Consider the following 22,595-nt stretch of genomic DNA (forward strand, 5'->3'; position numbering starts at 1 on the left):
TCAAAGAATTCATAAGTAATTAGAATTTTAATTATTTGATATGCGATGTCATATGCGAGCAGCATCTCTACATAGCGAATGCTTAAAAAACAATGAAATTCCATTTTCTTAGAAAAAGTTTTTTACTGTACCTTTTGTGTATCAATAGACAAATCATTTCGCACCCGGTAATGATAAGAAAACAAAAATAAGTCGTCAGGAACCATTAAAAAAGTGGAATTCATGCATTTTATATTACTTGACATCATGGGCAGCTGCTCATTTATGACGTCACAAATCCCAAACTTCAGATTTTTTAATAATTTCTCGGTATTTATTGGATTTGGCAATTTTTTTCTGCTATTTTTCAACAAAACTTCTCCAGGGTGAACTTCCCCTTTAAATAGAAGTAGTTCAAAATGATATTTATACTATTAGTAGCATTCGAAGAAGAGGAAGAGGAAGGAGGCAAAGAAGAGAAGGAGGAGGAGAAACAAGCAGAGCAGGAGAAGAAGATTGAATGCTTTGACCAATCCTTTTTAAGGGGGAATGGATAGCAGAACGCTCTTGACAAAGCCCATAAATCCTTAAAACCAAAGCACATACTGTATGTACTGAAAAAATTAGTATCACACATTTATTTTGACCGGCCTCTTGGCTGATCTTGATAAGATTCTAAGTAATTTGCAGGATCCTTTAAAACACATTTCATTTGATGCCCTTATATATATGTTTTACGGCATACACTTTCATGAAACATAATTATCAATTGGAATCGTTAGAGCAATGGGGGGGGGATATAATATTTCGTAAATTTCCTTTCAGGCGTCATATAGCAGGGTCTATTTCAGTAAAAACATCCTTGCATGGATTAACAAATAATAGATGATCTGTTTTGGACAATTAACGCCCCCCAAATGTCTGTGTCCCAAACATAGACTGCCAAACATAGGCATACACGCAAAGGTAGGCATAAAACCATGAAAACTATAAACCTTTGTCTTTACCGATGCCATCGTAAATAAAAATGCAACTGTGGAATTAGGGCATTTCGTAATTGAATTTCATATTTAATCCCCATGTTCTATAAACATTCAAATCTGTACAGACACGTCTGTGTTCACGAAGTCATATTCTTTCCTTCTTAAAAAGAACTTTCCACTTGGCTCCTGAGCTTTGGAAGGGAGCAGAGCTAGGAAAACTGGGGTATCGGCGCCCTCTACGGCAGAAATCTTGATGGCTCCGTAGCTGTGTGCCGGCAGGTCAGCTGTCATGTCGGTGTTGACAAATCCAGGGCAACACTAAAACAACAAGATGGGAGGCAGTGATGATACTAGTCGTACATGCCTTGATGACTATGATAAGCAATGTCAATAATAATGATAATACAGATAAAATGTTTGTTCTAGGAGGTTGATTCGTCTTTTGCTTCGTAAAAAGAGCACTTCAGTCACTGCTTGAGGAACGCCACCTTCCCCCATAGATATAAAGTCACAAGAATCCCTCAGGTAGGACCAATTTATTCAAGTGCCCGTTGCAGGTGGGCTCTTGTTGAGGAACTCTCAAGATTCCCTCACCAAGGACCGATCTGTTCTCCACCTGTTGCAGTAGGACTCTCAAGAAAGGAAGCTTCCCCCTTTTGATGACTATTTGGATGTAAGCTCACATGAATCCCTCACCCGTAAGGACGTACCGATCTATTCCGGCGCCAATTGCAGGGGGGGCATCAAGAAAGGAAGCTTCCTTCCTGCTTAATGTCAAACTGGACAACAACAATAGCTGTGTGATCTCCCATAATTGTTTTATTTTTACTTACTGCATTGAGTAGTATTCCATGCCTGGATTCATCCTGCGCTATGTTTTCAGCTTGTATTTTGGAAAGTAAGATCACACCGAGTTTGCCAACTCCATAAGACCACTCACCCCATCCCCCTTCCCTTGTTACATTTAGTTTTGCAGTGTCTGAGAATGAAAAGTTTGTAGATGGTGATAATCAATTGTTTTATTTTCACATTTCCGAAGGTGAATGATGGTCTATTTTTGTTAAGGGGGGAGGGGACCAATTCACTTTCAGTGAATTGAAACTCGCAACTTCTTTTGAACTGCGCTTGCCTAACAAGGCAGCACGTGTCTTATTCCAACCGATGAAGAACGAATTTTCCAAAATCTGTAATAAAGGCTTTTGACTGCATCTGTGTTAATGTCTACCATAGCAATATGTTGCGTCGCAATATCAAAACATCATAATTAGTAAGACAATGATCAGCGACATTTCATTGAATGCTTCTAGCTCTTTATTTCCCTCAATTTGTAATCTGAAAGTTAAAAAAGGGTAAAAATGTCCCTACCCTCAAAATGTTACACTTTAAAGCCCGACACACATGCAACACTCTTCTAAGCCAAATGAACCGTTAACTTATTCCCACTGAGATGACCTCCAATTAATGTATAGACGAGAGTGAAATGACACACAACTTAGTAAAATGACACGTTGTATTTGAGTCATATCATATGACATAGGCCTTATTTTTTATGTGTGCATGTGTTTGAATATGTAATGAGACACAGAAACAAAGACCTATATATACATGTATGTTCATGTAAATTGACTCATATTAATCATGAAGGGGGTCACTAACATACATCAGTCACTTGACCTTGAAAAGTTTTAGGGTATGTAATCTAATTAGACTTACTCAAGATATTCGTTCATGAGATCGATAACGTCCTGCTCTTCTTTAACCTTTCTAAATCTATTCCTGATTTCTCCATTCATTTCATCCCTAAACACCATGTAACCTGCTGTACTGGCCACATTCACAATCCTAGGTGATATTACAACAAAAAAGGAAAATGAAATGAAATTAATTCAAATTTAATTCAATTCATAATTTAATCCGAACTATATTATATCAAACAAGACATCTGTTTCCAACGAAACATGTGAAATCTTCGTGTTAGAGTCACTTGGCATTGCAAGAAGCTTGTCGAATTGTAAATAAACCACTGGTTGATGCTTTGGCAATGGGAATACTTCAGGAAATAGAAAGAGTTAGTTAAAGTTCTCCAATGGTGAACGGGGACCCTTATTCCTTTCTAGACTCTAGGCATTATGCGCTTTATGTATGATTCGATCAAGCAAGCTACGTCTGAAAGTGAACCGTTTGGCTGTTTTCAATAAAATGTTAATTGCACTGAACAATTGGATTTAGGTAAACTGAAATGTGTCTAAACTGTCAATAGTAAAATCTATTTATTTTCAAGAATAACGTACCTTCCGTTAGAACGAACCAAAGGAAAGAGACTCCTGCAGACATTTAGAAGTCCGAAGAAATTCGTGTCCATAACCTGGCATGACTTTTCATAGAATGCAATGTTTTCTCTCTGTAAGCGAGGTAAAAAAATAATTTCAGATTAATTATAACAAAGCATAAACTGAACAAAAAGTATATAATTAAAAATAAAAGAAATAAACAATGCACAAAATTATAGTGCCGTCTGACAAGGTATCCCGGTACAAAATAGCAGTGTCAAATAGTGTGCTACCAAAGGTGACCCATAGTAACATTAAAGTGTGTTCTACAAGAGTGTGTTCCTCAGTATGTTCCACAATGAGACTGAAGTATGTTCTTCAGTGAGTTCCAAGGTGTATTCTAGAATAATTTTCCCCAGTGTGTCTCACAGTGAGTTCCAGCATGAACCAAATAAAGACCAAGTTTGTTCCACAAGTGTGTTCAACAGTGAGACCAAACAAGTGTGTTCCTCAGTATGTCCTAGAGTGTGTTCCTTGGCGTGTCCAAGAGAGCATTCCACAAATATGTCCACATGTGTGTCCCACAGTGCATTCCAGTTTGAACCAGATTGAGACCAAAGTGTGTTCCACAAGTGCATTCCTCAGTGTGTTCAAGAGTGTGATCTACAAGGATGTTCCCCAGTGTGTCTCACGTACCACTTTGATACCAAAATGTGTTCCACAAGACTGTCCCACAGTGAGAACAAGTTTTCCATAAGTGTGTTCCTCAGTGTGGTCTTGAATGATTTTTCCCAGTGTATCTCACAGGGCGTTCCAGTGTGAACCACACTGAGACCAAAGTGAGGTTCCTCAGTCAGGTGTGTCCAACAATGAGGCCAAACAAGTGACCTCCTCAGTGTGTCCAACAGCGACACCAAACAAGTGACCTCCTCAGTGTGTCCCAGAGTGCGTTTCACAAGTGTGTTCCCCATTGTACGACACAATGTACACTCCCGTGTGAACACAGTGAGACCAAAGTGTGCCCACAAGTGTGTTACCCAATGTGTCCCACAGGCCTAATTGAGACCAAATTATGTTCCTCAATTTGCCCCACAGTGAGACAAAAGTGTGTTCGTCAGTGTGTCCCAGAATGTGTTCCACAAGTGTGTTCCACAAGTGTGTTCCTCAGTGTGTCTCACAGTGCGTTCCAGTGTGAACCACATTGAGACCTAAGTATGTTCCACAAGTGTGCCCACAGTGAGACCAAGGTGTGTTTCACAGGTGTGTTCCTCAGTGTATTCCAGATTGTGTTCTACAAGTTTGGTACCCAGTGTGTCTCACAGTGCGTTCCAATGTGAACCACATTGAGACCAAAGTGTGTTCCACGAGTGTGTTCTTCGGTGTGCCCAACAGTGTGTTCCTCAAGTGTGTCCCAGTGTATCTTACAGTGCGTTCCACAATATTTCTCAAATTGTGTGCCTCAGTGTATTCCACATAGTATCCGACAGTGAGTCTACAGTATGTTCCACAGTGTGTTATACAGGCTGTCCCGCTGTATGCTTCACATGTGTGTTCCCAAGTATGTCCCACGGTGTGTCCGACAGTTTATTACAAATTGTGACCCACAGCGTCCTCTACAGAGTGTCACAGTAAGTCCACAGTATGTTCGACAGTATATCCCATAGTGTGGTTCACAGCGTGTCCCACTGCATTCAGTCGTATTTCATGATTTCATACACAATTAAAATTACGTTTTAAACAATTTTTTTGTTAAATACATAGTCGCAAGGCGTCGTAACGGCATGTCAGATTTTGCCAAAAGGATCAAGACTTTAAAAATGATAGGTCTGAGAGCGACGAAGTCACAAATGATGCGCGCTGGAGTAATCGCGAAATTTGTCGTGGGGGGTCCATTCAACTCCTCCCCGTTCGAGGTTAAAATAGGAGACATTCCAAGCTGGAAAGAAGGCAGTGTCACACAATGGACTATGTTAAAATGTGCTTCACACTATCAAAATGTCCAAATTTGACGTTGAAAGAAAATCTCACAGTTTTGACCCTTCAACAGACAGATTGTTCACAGTGTGTACACAGAATTGTCCATGTGAAAATACATATAACACACTTTTAAATAACTTTAACGGTGTAAAGGCGATTTCACACTATGAACACACTTTGTGCCACAATTTGGGACACGTACATTGTTGAACAATGTGGGGAAACCCCGGGGGGAAACACTTTGGATTACACTGTTAAGGCCTGGTCACACCGCCCGAGAGTTGTTGGAGCGGGCGTGGAGCGGAGAGAAAAAATCATCACCGCTCGCTACCGTTCACCATTTTCGATTTCGATTGTTTTTTTTTGTTTTCGATTTTTTCCCCAATTTTGTGAGCGAAATTCGACCCTCTCTCCCTACCGCTCCAACAACGCTCGGGCGGTGTGACCAGGCCTTTACAGTCGTACTTATTGGGTTCGCATTTTTTTAACATGTGCACACGTTGGTATCAATAATGTGAAAAAGAATTTTCTATTAATTGATGCAAGATAAAAGAGAAATGTAGACGAAAATGCCTTGGTAAAGGGCCGTGCCGTGAATCGAACCTCAGATTTTCATAGTGCAGTCGGGAGCCTTAGACCATTCGGCTACGGCACCTCACAGTATAGGCCTGTAAGACAACACGTCATATTCGTTCACACAGCAAAAATTTGTTAAACGCGCTCATCCAATTTCAACAAAAGATATGATGAACGCTCATTTGCTCATGAATCCACTGTTGAATAAACTCCCAAATTCCCTGAAAGCAATAACTAATTCAGCTGACAAATTTAAAACTTACTAAATAAACCTCAATTCAACAAAGTGAACTCACCAACATAACTTTTTTTAATTGTCTATTTCCTGAAGCACATTCAGACATAAATATATATATAGTCCCTATTACGTGTTGTGCGATATGTTATAACTGACTGTTATTACTATCTCGAAAACGATTAATGGTTTATCACAGAATCTATTTTCTTTCGATAAAGTGCTTCTCTTAAGCCAGAGCCTACGCCAACCTACAGATGGATCGATGCCAGCATTGTTGATAAGAACATCGATCCCGCCGTACTCCTTCTCCAGGTGATCCCGAAGTGTATCGATACTACTCTGGTCAGTGACGTCAAGAAGATGAAACCTAGGATTGAGTCCCTCTTTCTGAAGGAGCTCTACGGCTGCTCGGCCACGCCCTTCATTACGCGCCGTCAGGTAAACGACGCCATTTTGTCCAAAATGGTGGCACAGTGATCTAACGATTTCCAGACCAATACCTTTGTTTGAGCCTGTAACCTGCATCGATATCAAATGAAAACATGAATTATTTCGAGACGTCTAATTGGAGGATTGATGCTGCCTGACTCAGGTAATTTCTGACAACGTTCGGTAAAATTGTCTTAGTTGAAATCTATGATTTGATACTTTTCAAATGGGAGTGTAACAAGAGGTCACTCCTGAGACATTGCCCGAACAATATAGGCTCGACGCTTGGAATTAATTACGCCAGTGGAACTGGGTGAAAAAATTACCAGAATAAGACGTTTGAACTTTGTGAAAGATTACAGTGCATGGGTGATATATTAGTTTATGACAGATGGCTGGTCGAATGTAAATACATACTTCACGAGGCTTACGACCTTTTTGTGGAGGATTTGTAAGAACACTAATATACAATAACACACACACACAAACGGCAGTCGTACATTCGTATATTTTATGCGGCGAAAGTGCACAAAACGTTCGTTTGAATGTTCGGGAGCTTCGCCAATTGGTTGCTTTCAAAACAAATTAAAACTTCATCCTTAATTTGATACCTCAATCACAAGAAATCGGCAAGAAGGTACTTTTATTTAGAATAATGCTTGGATTTTCATTCTAAATAAAAGTAAAGATGTTTTGCTATCCTTTCTTCAAATAATTTTTAATTACGCATGCATGAATAAGGATACTTCTTGAGTTATACTAGGTAAAAGAAGAGACAACACTTTACAAAGATAGGTAGTTTGCCTATTGTATTGGTGAATATGTTATTATAAAGATAATTCTCGGTTTCGTTTAGATTTTCTGGGACTCGCTGTATAATTAAATACATTTTAACTCGAGTAGGGGAAGGCGGGGTAAGTTGAGCATCGGGGCAAGTTGAGCCACCAGCCCCAGGCCAATAATAAATGAGTCAGACATTGTGGTGGTGTCATGTATTGATGACCCATAGCAAAACCCCTAACCCCACCACATTGTTTCCAACTTTGAAACACAAAATAGTTTTTTAGAGGGAAAAATATGAATTTCAGCCAAAAAAGTAAAAAAGAGTGTGAAATAGATAAGTGCTTTATAAACACACACGTCTTTAAATATAATAAAGACATGATAACAACATTATTAGTCCAGGTATGGATCTTCATTCTTGTCATAGTCTTTTATATGATGGATGCATAATGAATGTGTGGATACAAAATTATTGCACTAAGTTCGGACTGGGGTAAGTTGAGCCAAACAGCATGGGGCAAGTTGAGCCATGGTAATTCCTATGGTGATGTATCTTAAAAAACAAACAAACCATAAAAATCGATTGAAATGCAGGCTAAAAGGAGCAAATTTACATGACTGCTCTTTTTCTTTTACAGGATGTTAGTATTTATAGAGAATTAGCAAGTGAAAAGACTTTAAACAAAAAAATGACATGCTGGTTCTCCCCCATACATTTTGTCTATAGTTTTTGTGGCTCAACTTACCCCAGAAGGTGGCTCAAACTTACCCCATATATGTTGCAAGTTGAGCCATTTGACATCGTTTTTTTTCAAAGGTCACAATGACTTTCAGTGTGGGGATAGAAAGTTATATATAGGTGGAAAATATTTCAGAAGAATCAAATTTCAAGGCAACGTACTTATTTCGACAAGATTATTAATCATATCGATTCTAACATGCAAAAAGCAAAAACTGTCACAACTTACCCCGCCTTCCCCTACGCTTTTTTCCCTTTCGATTTCTTGATGGATGAAAATATACGTACACAGGTCAGGTCACGATATTGATCAGAATATACTCACCACTGCAACTTGGACTGACATAATCTCTTACAGCTGGTTCCTCTCTGACTCTGAGAGCGAACAACGCAATCTGTCACCTCATATCAAACGATTTTCAAATTCCAGAACGTCCAAGGGGTATATGAACTTAACCTTAAAACAAACACAAGAAGAACACTCCAAGCAGGACTGTGGACCGTCCGGTACGATATTCCATGATTCACGTACTTTAGACCTCACGTTGAAAATGAGTAGCGTGCCGTTAAAGAAGTAGGGAAAGGTGGGTGTTGGTAAATATAGGCCTATTTAAAATGTCCATCAAAAGATAAATAACAGCTGGGAGGTCTTTGTTGAACAATGATTGGTTAACCAGAATAGTAGTTCCGTCATAAGTTTCGTAGCTGACGAAAATTTGAAAATAAACGAAACCAAGATGTGGCGATGATTTATCTTAACTTAATCAACAATACAACAGACATTTGTAAAATACAGCTTAGATTCACTAATTTTTAGCTGGTATAACATAATATTTCGCATTCAAGCATGAGTGAGCAAAAACAACTTAAAGAAAGGATACCAACAAATAATTTAGCGGGGGGGGGGGTCTGAATTTCAAGAAAATGACTATAAGAGATTCATTATCTGGTTTTCATGCCCAAACCCTATAAAATGGTCAAAAATAACAAATTTATTTCATATGAAAAAAGAAGACTCTAGGCTTCTCAATGATATTTAATTTTCTAATTGTATTTGTGATTTAATGTTATGATAGATCATCAATAAATCTCGGTTTCGTTTTTTTGTGGGACGCATATCAGAACCCGTAAACGCAGCTACTTTTATTCAAATGCACTTTTTAGATGTATGTTGATGTGTATATAGGGACCCCTGCCACAAACAGGTGCTATGATAGCGACTCTTGCTGGAATATCACCTTTCGGTGGGAGAGCCAATCCGAAATCAGAATTTTTACTGTTGTCATAGTAATTGATATTTTTCATCAAGATGTCTAACAATTGGGTCCCAGATTTCCTCCTCTTTATCATATTGACACAGGGTCGCCGTCAATGTTAACATCATTCACACTCGTATTATCAGACCATCGTTATTTTAAACACAGCCAATTGGTCAAGGTCGAGGAGGAGAAAATAAACGATTAGAATAATTTATCGCTAATAATATAATAAGAAAAGGTTTTCTTAGTACACGGATGACATTTTCATGAAGGACAAAGGGAGTGAGTGATAAGAAAGAGCACACTAGCAGAACAAGATTCGAAAAAAAATCCGATTTTAACGTAAACAGGAGACGTCAAAAAGGGCTAGAACTGTGTATTGACATGAAGATATTAACCATACAGCTAGTATGTGAAAAGTCTTTTTATCTCAGTCTTGACCTTTGAGTGTACTCTTAATACATTTGCCAAAGGAATAGGCCCATGGCGAAAAAAGAAAGAATGATGAAATACAAAATAAGAAATATTGTTAACAATGTTATAGGGGCAGTATAGATTGGATTAGAACTGGTTAAAATAGAATTGGTCATTAACGTTTATAAGGGCATCTTCTTTATTGATTTATTAGTTTAATCTCTGATGAAATAACGAATAAAATTATATATGATAAGTGATAAAATACCACCGATCAGTGACGAAAGATATCTAAAAAAGAAATTCTCCATATTTATTTTTTTACACACTGGCAAGGGTTGACATAGTAACAAACAAACATAAGTAATCAGTCCGAAGCATTTTGTTGGGGGGGGGGTATACCAGCTAAATTTGCCAACTACTATGACGACAGCGCAAACGTGCGCGCTTGCGAGCACAGGGGGGGGGGGGGCTGATGGGGATGTGCCCCGAATGGCGTATTGTGGGGGGGGGGGGGCACCAGCAAAAATCTCGAGTCACATTTTTGTATTATTTAACTCCAACTTTGGATATTCACCCCACCCCATATTCTTTACCTAGTCCTGCATCTCCTTATTTTGCAAACCTAGTGTGTACGTCAAATCGTCAATGATTGTTGTATAATTAATTTAATTTGTATCTTATAGCTCGATCTTTGTTGTCCTTTGTATTCTCCTGACTGATAGGACCGGAACCTGTGTAAATGTACTTGGATTTGCCAACTGGTAGTCTTTACTTTGTAAGTCTACATTCTGTAACCTTTGAAGGGACATGTAATACTTCTATCGGGCTCTTCCTTCCTTTATTTATTTCTTTCTTTTTTTCTTTCTTTATATCTTTCTTACTTACTTTCTTTCTTCCTTTCTTTCTTTCTTTATATCTTTCTTCCTTTCTTTCTTTCTTTCTTTCTTTCTTTCTTTCTTTCCATCTTTCTTTCTTTCTTTCTTTTACTTTTTCTCCTCTATCCTCCGTTTTGCCAACTGGTAAATGAATTTGCCCACTGCCTAGCTACGGCCCTGCAAGTAATACAAACTATAATATAATAAACATTGATGATTTATTAAGCAATGGAGATTTTAGATTTATTTCCGTCATCATGGTCATAAAATACATCAAAATACAAAGTGCAACTATCGATGGAGGAATATTAACGAAATGATAAAATATAATGATCATTTGACTAATGCAATAATGATACAGATAAAAACACACATGGAAACAATTAGTTAAAGGCAGTGAGGGTAATAGAAAGAAAATAACATAAAAAGGTGAAAGACAAGAAGGCGTGACGAAAGACTGAATGACAGAAATGAAATGAAAGTAAACTTCTATACACATTTTCATCAAGTTGCATTTTTGCTGGAAAGGAGACATACATTGACATAAAATTACATTAACTATCGTTGCACCAGCATTACGAAGTAGGTATTTGATGAAGCACGGAGAGGATTGGATAGTGTCTCATTTTAGTTTCGTTTGCATATTGTGGCAAACCTGTACCATCGGATAAAATATTGGTACATCGGACGGACATAATTTTAAGCAAATAAAAAAGGGTAAATTACATAACCTTGAGGGACACCCCTGAATCCGTCATTATGGGAGATACAATGATGTTTTAAACAGCCGATAAGAGAAGAGAGAGATGGGATACAGAAAGATAAAAGATAAATAGAAGCAAAGCCAATTTGAATATTCCTAGTTTTAACGTTTTGATGTTCTGGGAAACCTTAGAAATTTAGTAAATCAACTGCACTAACACAGTGATTGCAATTAATAATAAATTAAATTTCAACTGCACTGCGGCAGCTTCGACGACACAACCAGTATAATCAGATCGGCCCGACGTAGCAGCAATGGTTAACGCTACCATCGCATCCCGTTCATCGGTGCTCGGTAGTAGATCTACGTAGGCATAGCCATCCTCATTGACTACCACCGATGACCCTGAGCAACCTGTAGCCGTGGGCTCCCCGGTGATCAGATTGCAGTAGGTGCCGGGTGGAAGACCGGTCTGCAGAGTCTCCGATTGGCGAATTCTTTCGTTGTTGAGCGCGAAGAAGGCTTTGTCGCCACGAGAAAACGCGATGAAGTTATCCCCGTTGTCCCACCAGTTTTCAACCGGTTCGTCTCCGGCAACATTACGGAAACATACCATATTTCGAATCTCCCTCCATCGGTGCTCGCAAATCCACCCACCATCGCACATCCCTTCTGCGTTGATGACGACGTTGTTAGTATTCCCTGAAGTGTCGGATGGGGGTCCCTGGTCGCTGTGTTCGAAGACATACCCGCTGAAGATTCGCGCGGTGCCGTAATTCCACGCCAAACCGAACGCGATCCCGATCTTGTACTCGCGTGGCTCTTGAAACGAAAGGATATCACCTCCACCGCCGTGATTGCGTTGGTTGTCATGGTTTTCTACGAAGATAATTGCACTCTCACTCGGCATCATCCCCCAGCTTGGATCAAAACCGAAATTTTGGAACCGATCAGCCGGGACAGAGGCGCGACCGAGTAAAGCCATCTGGTCGCAGAATTTAAACTCCGTGACATCGCCAGTTTCGAAGTACTCGCTAGGTTTGATGGCCTCGTTGCTGAATCGGTCAATGACCTCTTGATAGATGTAAGGTCTTCCTCCAAACGTACAGTCATGGAGACTACAAGAAAGAAAAAAAATGCTTTACCAGAGTTTGTCTTAACAATATAGTGATTAAAATAGCACAAAATATATTCCCTGAGGTCAGTAGACGTAAAAATAACAATAACATTGAATCCACCTTCCCTCAATTTAGAAATCTCGCATAAACTAAAAATATGAGAAATATGAAAATAAAACTAGATAGCAAATGGGTTATTCTTTTCTCAGTTTACAACCAACTGTAACTACACATGGCTTGGTAATGACACTTGCTATTGACGTGCCAATGACGATAGCCAGAGGGTAGGGCAGTCACGATTTCCGACGGAGCTTGATTGTTCGTCGGTTTGAGAACAATGCGAAATTAGGCTTTCCTACACTCTTTTGCGTCCGAACGCTATCTTCCTGATTTTCCATGACATTATCAACTAAAACAGCGTCTGTACTCACCCTGCGATTAAGAAAATCCTGTCAGTGCTTTATTTCATTAGGGCGTCAATCCATTTTCGAATGGAGGGGAAAAATGAAAGCGCGCCGAAATTTGACAATTCTGATTGTTTAATAGTATTTTTATTTCTAAGTTTTTTTTATGCTTTCCAATTCTTTTTAAAATATATATTTGCATTCCATACTATGATTTTTTGTAAGTCCTCTGACAGACACTCCAAATCATCATACAACTCCCGACGTAGATCGCAACTGCTTTAGACCCCGTCAAAGCCTATGGGCTTGTCGGAGGCTGCATTTTTTTTCTTTTACTGACGTTTAGGTAACAGCGTCAAACTTTAACAAAAAACTGCAGCCTCCACCTAGATTATACGCTAGGCCTCGTGAAGTCTCCTATTCTGGTTCGGTCATTTAACTTTCATATTCTCGCACCATATTGTCCAGCGTATGCCGGAATTGAACCACGTCCAGAGATGAACTGAATCCAAGCCGGCGTCCGTCCGGCGAAAAAAAAGGGAGGGGGTATTACACAGGTCAAGTTGCCTCCGACGCAGGCCTCAGTCCTTTTTCGACGTACAGAATATACATTGCTACCCTAAAAGAATCTACGATTTAACTTTAAGCACTTACCGATTGGCCACATCATCTAATTCAGCGGGATACATGTGTTTAGCAGCATCAATTCTAAACCCTGCCACGCCCATGTCAATCATTTTATTAAGATACTCCACAACCTGGAGAGATGAGGATGGAAGAAAGGAGATGATTAAGCACATGGTATAATTTAGAGATTCATTTACACATTAATTCACCCATCCATCGATTCCTTCATTTATTTAGCCATCTACCAATCCATTTGTTAATTGATAAGCTTATTCATTCATTCGATGGATTTACTTGATATATATATATATATTTTTTTTTTTTGGGGGGGGGCAATAATCGACGTGATATGTTTCTTCATTTATGTTATATATTATTATTATCCATAGTGAGATATATTATATTTCTACTCATTAACTTTTTCTGATTTACTGATGTGGCCATGATGAAATAATTCATATCTTCAGTATTGAGTCATTAATTAATCAACTCATTCATTCCTTGTTTGACTAGCCATAGAATCATCTATTCATTTCATCATTTTAATATTCGTCATGTTCTTTTATAATCTTTGCCACATAGACATATCCGTATAATGCCTTTTCGTCCAGATTATGCCTTTCGTTATCTCTTTGGGAAATAAATCTAATTAATTTATAAACTTTAAATATATATAGATTTTCAACTCTCACCTTGTCCCTTCCATAATAATTGTTCAGTTCCCCGTAATGTATATCAGCCAACGCAAGGAGGTTGCAGTAACGCATTTGGACTGTATCGTTGACGTCATGAATGCCGCCATCTTCGGTGGGACACAGTCCAAGTTTGACGTTGAAGTCACCCTCATCAAACGGCACCTTCGGAAAGACATAACCTCCTGTGTTTAATAAAAAGATGAATACAAATGTAGAGGCATGATTCATAAGAATAAAAAGAAATTTGCATGAAAAATGTAACAACATATTTACATTCTAACGAATTCACTAAAGGATGCCCCCAACAATTTCGTACAAGAACCGGATAGTCGCTTACAAACCTTATGAGGATTAAAGACCCAGATCACATAGTGTAGTAGGCAATTGGTTGAACTTTTTTTTGCAGAGTTTATATGCATTTTATGGGGTTATCATGGGGTTTCTTAGGTTGTGATGAAAGCCCCTTTAATTCCCCTTTTATTGTTGCTCAACGCTCCTGTGATGATAACATTTTATGTATGTGTCTCTCCTAGAACTGTGGCGATGTGGATGGTATAAGATACGAAAACGCATTTTAGTGGATGCATTTTGCGATTTCAACCTTACCGATCAAACTGAAACAACTGCACTTTTTGTCGGGGGGGGGGGGGGGGGGTATAAGATCATAAGCCAAGCATGGAATGGCATGCAAACTTGAGGATGCCAAGTTTGTTATTTATTTCATCCAAAATGTATTTGTGATTAAAGACAGGTAAACAAACGTCGATATCGGTTTCATTTTTTTTCAGGGACGCAGTCGGTGATTTCAAGTCCAGTGTTGGCCTTGGTGTTAATGTTGAAATCTTGATTCCTTCCCCATGCTTCAAAACTCATCAAGGGTTTTTAAAACTGATCCAGATCACATTATTGACATCTCAACAACTAGTGAGTGACTTTTTCGGGACTATCTTCATTTTATGTTTGGTGTTATAATCGTGGTAAAATTGATCTAACACCAACACCATAGGGTTTCAAGGTCAACACTGAACTTGAAATCACCTATGTATAGTACGATCCCCAAGCATAGAATGGTCAAAAGGTACTGATGAGTAGACCAATGGTTATTTCAAACGTCGTCATCGAAGTCGTCGACGTCATCATCGCCCCTACCTCCTGCCATGTGGTTGATGACGGCATCGACGTAGATACGGACATCGACGGCCAGACAACGTGTAACCATGTCGGCGAACTCCTCGGGGGTTCCACTCCTACTTATCAGCTGGTAGCCTATGGGCTGGTATCGCTCCCACCACGGGTAGTCATACTCGGAGTAGGGGTTGTCGGCGAATACGAGATGCTCGCTGGGAGGTGACACCTGGACACCGGCGAACTTGTGAGGTCCTAAGAATCTTGATTGATAAAGAGAGACGGTGAGAAAGAGACCACTGCGCGGCCATGACGCCCGCATTACGCACACCCAGCTGGCGCTACGTCCAAATAGACGAAGATACAACAAGAACAGCAATTTGCTGGATGTAGTCAGAACGTAGCGGGAACCGCTTCGTCGCAGCATGGACCGCTTTTGTGCGCAACAGCGCAAAATAAACGTAGTGGAAACTTCATAAAACCCTGGCGCCAACGTAGCATGCGCTTGACAAGAAAAATGCCCAAAAATGAATGCGAATGGCGGCAGCGCAGTAGACATGGACAGAGTTGTTGCTCGTTCTTTCGTTTCAACCACGTCTATGCTACGTCGTTGGAGCTCTTAGTGGATCCTAGGGAGGGCCTTGCTGCGTCATTACTACGCATTGTCCAGACGGCGCTCCTGCTACGTGGACTTTGGACATGTTCGAAGTCCGCGTAGCGGAAAGTGGGTCTCTGGAGATCACGTGGATTATGCCACGTCAATGGCAGTTCTCGCTACGCTCTCAGTGCGCTGGAGCAGTTCCTATTGCGTCATGGCGATTTTTCGTTGACGTAGCGAAAACTGCATGGACGTAGCGTTGGTGTATAGGCCCTAGGCGGTAGTAAAGCCATAGTCTACCCATTCCGGTACTCACAGCTTTTTGAGGAATTATTTCCTGCCGGTACCCATCTACCTCACCTGGGTAGAGTTCAGAACAATAAGGGTAAATTTCTTGCGGAAGGAAAACACGCCACGGCTGGGAATCGAACCCATGTCCCTCAGATTGAAAGACGATAGACTTGACCAGCAAACCACTACGCTCCACACGATTATGACGTCATAGCATGTACGTACTCATAGGCGGCGGAAGCGGGGGGGGGGGACGTGCCCCCCCTAAATTTTTGTTTAAAAAACTTTTTTTTTTTTTTTTTTTGCTTGTCAAATTGTTTTCCTGCGTCCCCCCCCCAAATTCACGTGGACCCCTCCTGTTTGTTGTCTCCCCTAAAATTTAGGTTGATGACCTTTTTTTTTTTGCTTGTCGATTTTTTTTTGTGTCCATCCTAAAATTTCAGGAGGACACCCCTAAATTTTTTGGCTTCCGCCGCCAATGTACGTACTATACGGTCTGGGGAGCGTTTCATCATCATTATAGTCCGACACGTTGTCAGACCTGACAACTTTTCTTGACGTTGATTGGCTAAGAAGCATTGTTACTATGGTAACTGTCGGATAAAATGGGTGTGTCCGATAAAACTTCCGACAAATCCTTACATGTAACGCCCCCTGGTGTTTATTTTGTTACCTTTCACATTCTTCGGCGATGTCCGTCCACTTCCATTCGAATAGATGTACGATCACCGTTCGCCCATCAGCAAAGTTTGGTTCAGTGATAGAACTAAAGACCCCAGTCGTCAGCAATGACAGGACGACACACAAGACCGTTTTCCCTGTAATGAATGTTAGGTGTGGAAATTATTTGAACATCGCCATCATCATCATCATTCTAATCATTGTCATCATCGTAATCATCCTCATCATGGTCATCATCATCATCATCATCGCCATCGTTATCATCATCACCATGGTCATCACCATATTAGTCAAGCTTATTACCAGTCATCATCATCATCGTCATCATCACCATCGACAGCAGCATATTTTTCATCATTTATATCGTCGTCATTACATGAACGTGAACATCATCCCCTTTTATTATCATTATCCTAATCACTTTTTAAAAAAATCGTAATCGTTATAATCGTATAGATAGAACAAAAGGATCTTAAGTAGGAAAATGAAAAAGAATGGGTAAATTTCAGTCTTTTAGACGGACCGTTTATTCATTAATGCAGCCTATTCACTGTTATCATGGTTATGATAAAGATACACGTACAAATTGCCGGTGATATACTTACCATATAACATAATTGAATCTTGATCTCCTTATTCCGGAAAATTGTTATAGCGATATCCTTCATAACCTGTATTCCTCAGTCGTGGTAACGATACTCAAAACTACTAAGATATTAGACCTACTAACGATTAGAATTAATTAGATAGTATGTTTCAGACCAATCACATCATCTTTCTGAAGCTTATAATGGCAAGGCCATTGGCATCGAGTCTTATGAAACGGGACCAGGGTTTCCTTTTGTTATGAGTGTCCACTTTTATGACACTGTTCTCATAATACGCCCCTTTCAAGTAAATAAGCATTACCCAGTTACCCTGTTAGGTGTAATAAATAAACATACCTGCGACTTTGGGTCAATGTTCTTTTTAAAGAAACAAATTAATGGTTTGTCACGTATGTTAATGCCATAAAATGAACATTGACTTTGGGTCAATGTTCTTTTTAAAGAAAACAAATTAATGGTTTGTCACGTATGTTAATGCCATAAAATGATGTGAACCTCATTGTCAGAACAACTTTTTCTCATTAAGAGAGGTTTTTATGAAATTGCACCTTGTACAGTTTTGAGGGTGGATTTAGTCAGAATATTGTTGACAGTAAGAACTGTAAGATCATGATCACTGCTTTCAAATCACTTTTCATGGTTTTTTATTGTCTAATTATGAAGATGATGATTATTATTATTGTTATCATCATTATTATAATAATTTTTTTATTTTTTCTATTATTATTACTTGTTTTTTTCGAGGGTGTCCTGACGTTTAACTGCCCTATGGAGGATGAAAGAAACTAAAAAAGTGAAAATTTCAAGATTACCAAAGGATCATGGGTATAGGGCAGACGGAAAAATGAATATTTCAAAAATAAGAAATAGGACATTGTGTACATAAATATTTGAAAACGGCCACACACAAAACACTTCATAATGGCGTCGTGTGCCCGTGATATCAGCTTTATCGGACACTAAATTTTGCAATAGAAAGCAACTGATAATGGACAATGAACGAAAAAAAATAATGACGTTCAAATGCAATGATGAAGAAAAAGGATTGATGAAAATAAATAAAAGTGGACAGGTGTAAAAAAAAAATGCGTACTTTGTTACTTCTATTACGTTTCTCCGCAATTGATTGAATAATGTAAGGGTTTATCCGATGAAATGTAATTGTCCCTTAATTTGGGTATTTTTCGGAACTGCCTTGAATATCACATCAATATATACTTGTCAGTCAAGGGCGTACGGAATGGGGCGGGTACTTTGGTAAATATACTTTATCAAATTCTACATAATTCTTGGAAAATGTTATGTAAGATGCCTCTGCAACAAAAATGTCGCAATTACCTGGTAAATTGCAATCGCATTGCATAATCTTCTAAACCAAATAAATTGAAAAAAAGAACTAATCAGGAGACTTATTTCATATAGGCCTATCCAATCCATCGCAGACCTTTTTCAAAAAGAAAAAGAACAAGGAAAACACCTGCCCATGCACCTAACCATCTCCATCCTTTTGTTACCTTGCTTACTTTAATATGCTTTCGAAAATCTTGCAGATATTTTTGCTCACTGGAATTAGGTTGGACAAAAATAAGAAAAAAAAGAGAGACAGTGAGGGAGAGAGAGAGAGAGACGGAGGGGGGGGGGGGTGGATGGGGGAATCCGATGATCTGGCCTATATTTTTGAGGAAAATATTCAATTCGGCTCAAAGAAAAGTTACCCCCTCAACTTTCAAATTTCCCTCGCAAAGTAAACGTGTTTTTTAAAAATATCTTTTATGTATCATTTTACGATATCATATCTCTAACAATAATTATGATAATGATTACTGTTTTTTTACGATGTGATTATCATCATGTTCGATTTAGGATACATATAGGATTCAAATAAAGCGATGAAACACGTAAAGGTTGTCTTACATGTGTGTCTATTCCATTAAACGTTAGAAGTGAACATGACAAAGACATTAAGGAAAAACAAAAAATGTGATTCAAAAATTGAAGAACAAAGTATACGATTAAATAATGTCTAAATTTCTACCATTCAAGATGGGCGAAAGCTTGCCACATAACTGTAAAGATTGGTAAAGATGTAAACGAATTTATCTTCCCCAACCGATTAAGTTTTCTCTATCGAAATATACAATGTTTGAGAGAGTTAAAAACCAATTCTACTTCAACACTTTATAGTCGATTTGACAGTCTCATAGGCTCAATACACCAACCTAGAAATGTTCTTTCCGATGAAGTTTTTTTCTTGATTCGTGTTCCTAAGGGGTCCTAGAACAAATTCAGCTTGGTTGCCAAAAGTTGCCGTTTGGGCAATTTTGCTAATTTGCATAAATCCAAAATGGCCGCCAGATGCCATCTTGAAAACCTAACTTTTGAACCCCTGTCCACAAAATGATGAGTAATAACTCGTTTTAGGGGTTTAGAGATGTGTAGAATCGATTTCTGTGATCATTTTTGCAATATAAGGTCATCTTCAGGTCAAATCCAAGATGGCCGCCAGATGCCACTTTGAAATCTTGAAAAATTGACTTTTGATCCCCTTGCCCCAGAATGACGAGTAATACCTGTGTTTAGGGGTTTTGGGGTGTGCAGAATCTCTTTCTGCTTTCTATTTTGCAATATAATGTTATCTTCAGGTAGATCCAAGATGGCCGCCATATGACGCGATCTTGAAATATTAACTTTTGAACCCTTTGCCCCAGAATCATGAATAATAACTCTATTCGTGAGTCATTTGGTATGTTGATACAGTTCATGCTGTAATTTGCATAAAGGATAATCTTAAGATCAAATCCAAGATGGCCGCCAACCGCCATCTTGAAAAATTACTTTCCGAGGCTTATACGTGTTAGAACCAATGTAAAGTGATTTCAGTGAGAATACTCATTTCTTTTATCAATTCTCAAGTTTTTGTCCGGGTAATAATAGCAGGGCCCGCTGGGAGAACAGTTTTCGGAACTGAAGTGGCTACCCTGGGTAAATATACCTTTATTATTATTATTATTATTATAATCATGAATAATCCCTCTTTTCGTGAGTTATTTGGTGTGTTGATTCCATTTCTATTAATAATTTTGCAATATAGGATCATCTTCATGTCAAATAATCCAACATGGCCACTAAACGCCATATTAAGAAATAAAACTACATTACTTCCGAGACTATTGAACCTTGAAGAAGTGCTCTCCCTAATAAGGTTGTTGTTATGTATTGGAGCTCATGTAAAGGGATTTCAGTGAGAATGATTCGTTTCTTTTAATCATTCCAATTTTAGCCTTTGAGACAGTCAGAAATCCTGATAGACTCAAGACACCGACTGTCCTCCAGATATGTTTATCAACAGCACACGCTCGTCTGGTTGTGGTGGACTCCTCACCTACCTTGGACCGACTATATGTCTCTTGCCCCCTTTCACAGGAAAAATCTGTCACAGTCATGGCCAAGCTCCTGCACGGAAGTAAGTCCTGGAAAACTTACGCCGGCCAAGAAAAGTGACTAAACACCTTCCATGTCGGCTGCCTCGGACGTATCATGCAGGTTAAGTGGCAGGACAAAGTGAAAAATACAGAGGCCCTTCAGCTGACGTGCTGGCATCAAAAGCTTATTCTCGCTCCTAAGTCAAGGGCACCTTAGGTGGTTGGGGCATGTTTGCCGCATGAAACCTTGGCGAATCCCTTCTTGGATTCGCCAATCTAAGGTGAGCTGTGTGATTGGTCTAACCCCATCGATAGATCACACCTCCGTTATAAAGACACCTGCAAACGTGACATAAATCTTGCCGGCATAGACACTAACACTTATGAAGGTATAGATGATAGTTGCCATTCTATTGAGAACTACTAAGTACAGGGGTCAAGACGTCAGAAAATAATCGGAATGCTAAATTGGCAGACCAAAGACCGAGGAGGAAGGCTAGGGCAGCATCTCTATATAAACGTGTCTCCGCGCCATCCTCCTTCATCTGTAAAAATTTGCTCTAGAGACTGCCACTCTAGAGTGGAGCTCTATAGTCACTCTCGAAAATGTAAGGCCTAGCGCTACACCATCGTCTTTTAAGGCGAACTGATGTCTACTTATCATTGGACACATTGATTTAGAAAAAAAAATTATTGATAAAACACTTTCAATTCAAATAAGACCCTAAAACCCTCTTCAGTACAAAGGTATGGATGGACCTTAAAAAAATAAAAATACACTCGAAATGGATCATAGCCCAAACCTAAAGAGGATTCATTCTAAGTTGAGCAATTAATGTTAAAATCTGACATCTAAGAAGTAACTTTACCTTGACCTGAACTTGAGAATTAATAAAAGAAATGAGTATTCTTACTGAAATCCCTTTACATGAGCTCTGACACGTATAAGTCTCGGACAGTAATTTTTCAAAATGGCGGTTGGCGGCCATCTTGGATTTGATCTTAAGATTATCCTTTGTGCAAAATAACTGCATGAATTGAATCAACATACAAAATGACTCATTAATAGAGTTATTATTCATGATTCTGGTGCAAAGGGTTCAACAATTGATATTTCAAGATGGCGTCATATGGCGGCCATCTTGGATTTGACCTGAAGATGACATTATATTGCAAAATAGAACGCAGAAATGGATTCTGCACACCCCAAAAGCCCTAAATAGAGGTATTACTCGTCATTCTGGGGCAAGGGGAACAAAAGTCAATTTTTCAAGATGGCGTCTGGCGACCATCTTGGATTTGACCTGAACATGACCTTATATTGCAAAAATGATCACAGAAATTGGTTATACACATCTCTAAACCCCTAAAACGAGTCATTACTCATCATTTTGTGGACAGGGGTTCAAAAGTTAGGTTTTCAAGATGGCATCTGGCGGCCATTTTGGATTTATGCAAATTAGCAAAATTGCCCAAACGGCAACTTTGGGCAACAAAGCTGAATTTGTTCTAGGACCCCATAGGAACACGAATCAAGAAAAAAACTTCATCGGAAAGAACATTTCTAGGTTCGGAAAATGTCAAATCGACTATTACAAATAGCTAAGAAATGATGCACCATGAAAATTGTGACACATTGGATTTTCTGAGAAGTAAATGCGTTTTGACTAGGTAAAGTGATGTGTCGAGTCAGATTTATAGTTGTAAAGCGAAATGTATATAATTTTACAATAGATAAGTAAATTATTTTCTCTAAGACGTTTCTTCAAATACTGGCGTCCAGAGGGGAGGGGGTACC

The 22,595-nt window shown here is 39.1% G+C and overlaps 2 protein-coding genes across 2 annotated transcripts; both read right to left on the reverse strand.

Moving 5' to 3' along the window:
- Positions 1–446: 446 nt before the first annotated feature.
- On the reverse strand, positions 447–8,446 carry LOC121425886 (carbonyl reductase [NADPH] 1-like). Its single transcript, XM_041621977.1, has 7 exons — positions 8,300–8,446; positions 6,276–6,542; positions 3,254–3,363; positions 2,676–2,804; positions 2,167–2,171; positions 1,796–1,941; positions 447–1,280 (listed from the first exon to the last, which is right to left on the reverse strand). The coding sequence occupies exons 1-7, from the start codon at positions 8,318–8,320 to the stop codon at positions 1,074–1,076; spliced, it is 885 nt and encodes a 294-aa protein (XP_041477911.1). The 5' UTR covers positions 8,321–8,446; the 3' UTR covers positions 447–1,073.
- A 2,235-nt stretch (positions 8,447–10,681) lies between these two features.
- LOC121426760 (alpha-amylase B-like) lies at positions 10,682–17,708 on the reverse strand. Its single transcript, XM_041623146.1, has 6 exons — positions 17,373–17,708; positions 16,760–16,904; positions 15,222–15,460; positions 14,070–14,254; positions 13,405–13,508; positions 10,682–12,346 (listed from the first exon to the last, which is right to left on the reverse strand). The coding sequence occupies exons 1-6, from the start codon at positions 17,380–17,382 to the stop codon at positions 11,425–11,427; spliced, it is 1,605 nt and encodes a 534-aa protein (XP_041479080.1). The 5' UTR covers positions 17,383–17,708; the 3' UTR covers positions 10,682–11,424.
- Positions 17,709–22,595: the final 4,887 nt, after the last annotated feature.

This window comes from Lytechinus variegatus, chromosome 13 (assembly GCF_018143015.1).
Source record: "Lytechinus variegatus isolate NC3 chromosome 13, Lvar_3.0, whole genome shotgun sequence".
Taxonomy (NCBI): Eukaryota; Metazoa; Echinodermata; class Echinoidea; order Temnopleuroida; family Toxopneustidae; genus Lytechinus; species Lytechinus variegatus.

Excerpts from the sequence above, each read along its gene's own strand:
- LOC121425886 (XM_041621977.1), bottom strand. The coding sequence starts at position 8,320 with ATGTCAGTCCAAGTTGCAGTG. Across the intron at positions 3,364-6,275 it reads ATGCTGGCATCGATCCATCT|AGAGAAAACATTGCATTCTA; the intron begins GTAGGTTGGCGT and ends CCTCGCTTACAG. Across the intron at positions 1,281-1,795 it reads ATGGAATACTACTCAATGCA|TGTTGCCCTGGATTTGTCAA; the intron begins GTAAGTAAAAAT and ends TTGTTGTTTTAG.
- LOC121426760 (XM_041623146.1), bottom strand. Across the intron at positions 15,461-16,759 it reads ATCGCCGAAGAATGTGAAAG|ATTCTTAGGACCTCACAAGT; the intron begins GTAACAAAATAA and ends TTATCAATCAAG. Across the intron at positions 13,509-14,069 it reads ATTATTATGGAAGGGACAAG|GTTGTGGAGTATCTTAATAA; the intron begins GTGAGAGTTGAA and ends TCATCTCTCCAG.